The 3,131-nt window shown below is 36.4% G+C and overlaps 1 protein-coding gene across 1 annotated transcript; it reads right to left on the bottom strand.

The window, feature by feature from the left end:
- Nucleotides 1–325: 325 nt before the first annotated feature.
- Nucleotides 326–2,567, bottom strand: LOC113322119 (ras-related protein Rab2BV). The gene is made up of 3 exons (XM_026570143.1): nt 2,317–2,567; nt 2,035–2,229; nt 326–1,198 (listed from the first exon to the last, which is right to left on the bottom strand). The coding sequence occupies exons 2-3, from the start codon at nt 2,194–2,196 to the stop codon at nt 710–712; spliced, it is 651 nt and encodes a 216-aa protein (XP_026425928.1). The 5' UTR covers nt 2,197–2,229; nt 2,317–2,567; the 3' UTR covers nt 326–709.
- Nucleotides 2,568–3,131: the final 564 nt, after the last annotated feature.

Below are 3,131 nucleotides of genomic sequence, written 5' to 3'. Positions count from 1 at the left end.
TAACAACTATGATCTCTCTCAAACTCTCTTCTATAATCCTATGCGGTAAGAAAATCTAAAAATATCTAGTCAGTTACCCAGGTTTCATGAGCATGTTACCAGATATCTGCGACTCAACAATGAGACAAACTTTGATAAATGATGCAGTTACATGTAGAGAAGCTAGAGGAGAATCCTCTGGGTGGGAAAAAAAAACTCGGCAAAGCTGGTTAATCCACATTCTACGTAGTCGCGAGTCTTTCCCCTGGATCTTTCTGAATGTCCCTGGTATTATTGGTCATAGCAGTCCGTTTTAAAAAGAACGGTGGTGCCATTGGAAGAAGAATTGAGGTGTAAAAAATGTTTTTCTTTTTTATTAGTACAAAAGTTAGGAGAGTAAAACTCATAACAAAATAAACAAAGGACAACACTAGTCACTAGCACAGCTTACAAATGTATATTCTTTCTTCTTCAACCCACCTATATCTACTGGCATTTTCCGTATCCATCTTTTCTGTAGAACCAGTCAGTACCAAATTGAACACAAACCACCAAGAAAAATGTAAACACAAACAGCCTAGAACTAAATGGATCATCGTATCCGCTTGCAACCATTTCTAAAGAAACCAAGAGAAAAGAAAGAAAAAAGAAGAAGAAGAAAAAATTGTCTGTCCAATGGTCGCTTACTATGTTTTTCTCACATTTGATAAGAGACTGATTTCCTCTTTCATTAGTTAGAACAGCAGTTTCTCTGGCTTGAGTTCCCTGAAGCATCAGCAACGTTAATGGTGGTACCTTGGCCAGGGAGTCCGGCTGTTGCAGCTGCTTCCTGTGCTGCTAATGCCTTCTTGCTTACAATGTGATAGATTTCTGTCAAAATAGTCTGAAAAGCTTTCTCAATGTTTAATGCCTCCAGTGCAGATGTCTCAAGAAATGAGAGTCCTTCCTTTTCAGCTAGAACTTGAGCATCCTCCTCATTTACTGCCCTGAGATGTTTCAAATCTGATTTATTCCCAGCCAGCAGGATTACAATGTTTGAGTCAGCGTGATCTCTAAGTTCACGGAGCCACCTTTGCACATTATCAAAGGTTTGCCTTTTTGTTGTATCATAGACCAAGAGTGCACCCACAGCTCCTCTATAGTAAGCACTGGTGATTGCTCGATACCTTTCTTGACCTGCTGTATCCCATATCTGAGCCTTAATTGTCTTTCCGTCCACCTGTTTCAAATTACACAACCAAACACCATGTCAGCTCTGAACCTTGTACTGCATATAAATCACCAGCAGTAAAATAATTGCAGTTGAAAATCCAGTTAGAACTCTATCCAATTAAGCAAAATAAAAAAAAAAAAAATGGGCATTAACTCTAAGATAGTAGAATGCTTAATCATTTAACCTTTATCATCTCGTCTATCTATATCTTTCCCTGGTAACTCTCCTCATCTAACCAAACAAAAGATGGCGAAATCTGTTGATGATTCATCTAACCAAATAAAAGATGGTGACATTATCTCTATGTAGAATATAGAAATCAAAATTTCAGCCAAACTCCCTCCCAATCGTATATGAACCTCCTCACAATGAAGCTATCAAAATAAAGTACAGAAAAAGCTTGATTCCACATAATTTTGATCCTTCCTCAGTTGACCTCGTAATTTAACTCTAAATCCTATTTAAACTTGCTGATTTCAAAATTAAGAACAGCAGATGAAAAGTATCACCCAGACATGAATATATGTAAATGAAACATGGACACAAAGACGCAATGTCAATGTCAATGTTCTTCGAACATTGTTAAATACAGAACATTGTTATCACCACCTATTCACTGAACAACTCAATTTTTTTTATCTCAAGCTCAACAAATTTGTTCATACAACAAGCTCTAATCTAATCTAAACTCCTAATTTTGAAATTAAAACAAAGAAAAACTTAATCAATTAGGTATTAAACAAATTGACAGGAATTGAAATTCAATGTACGATCAAAACCCCCAAATTATAAAATTAGAAAAAAAAAAGAATTAAAAAGAAATTAACAGAAATTTGAATTACCTGCAAAGTTCTGGTAGCAAATTCAACACCAATAGTAGATTTAGATTCCAAACAAAACTCATTCCTTGTAAATCTGGAAAGAATATTAGATTTCCCAACACCTGAATCACCAATCAATACGATCTTGAATAAATAATCATATTCCTGATCTACCTTCGCCATCACTTTCTTCTCCTTCTCCTTAATTCACAAAACCTGCATTTCAAAATAAAAAAATCAAAATAAAAATTACAACAAAAATCCTCTTCAGATCCCATCAAAACAGAACTAAATCAAACATACCAGAAACTGAAATCAGAGCGAGCAAAATTGAATCAATCGAATGTATCGGCAGTTTGTCTAGAGATTTGTGCGAAGAAGAAAGAAGAAATTGGAAGGAAGGAATGATAATGAAACGATTATTTGAGGAAATTGCGGGAGATTTATTTATTTATATAAGTTAATAAATATTTTTTGGGAATGGATGGTGAGGTTAACTCAGAGGCGCACGTTAATTTGATTCAGTCGGCAAAGAGACAGTTTAGAAACAGGGTGGATGACAACTGTGTTTGTTGTTGGGATTCATGTACTTTTGGAGTTATTTATATGCTTTGAAACCTTCTACTGTTGATGATAAGATACTTGATCATTTATCATAGTTAAATTGCATCTTATGTATTGTTGTTACGTGATTATCTGACCCTACCAAGATCCAGCACCGTTATGTGCATCGAGAGGGGATCTGACGGTCTCAATGTCACCCTCTCTGCATTGGGATAGGGGTGGGGCATGAGTGGGCCCCACCCCCTCTCACACGGTACCAGCTCGGTGCTGGTATCTCGATACATCAATCATTTTCGAAAGTTGGGGGATGAGAAGTTTTCTGGATAATCACAGTTGTGTCACGTAACTGCCAACTGGTTCCCTCGTCATAATGGTTGTGAATTGCCGGGACGGACAAAATCTCGTGGATATTTGTGATCTCAATCTTTGGATGAGATGAGCCTCTTAATTTCGGCTAGACGAAATTGGATCGAAAAACTCGTTTCAATGGCCAATATATTTTATCGAGACAACCAGATTTTCAGAAATGAATTAGAATTAAGTGGCAATATAAT

This window comes from Papaver somniferum, chromosome 1, assembly GCF_003573695.1.
Source record: "Papaver somniferum cultivar HN1 chromosome 1, ASM357369v1, whole genome shotgun sequence".
Taxonomy (NCBI): domain Eukaryota; kingdom Viridiplantae; phylum Streptophyta; class Magnoliopsida; order Ranunculales; family Papaveraceae; genus Papaver; species Papaver somniferum.
Note: the sequence above shows the minus strand (reverse complement) of the source record. Positions and strands in the feature narration are given on the sequence as shown.

Bases quoted from the DNA above. Each gene is read 5' to 3' on its own strand.
- LOC113322119 (XM_026570143.1), bottom strand. From the start codon at position 2,196: ATGGCGAAGGTAGATCAGGAATATGATTATTTATTCAAGATCGTATTG. The intron at 1,199-2,034 runs GTAATTCAAATT...AATTTGAAACAG, and splicing joins TTGCTACCAGAACTTTGCAG to GTGGACGGAAAGACAATTAA.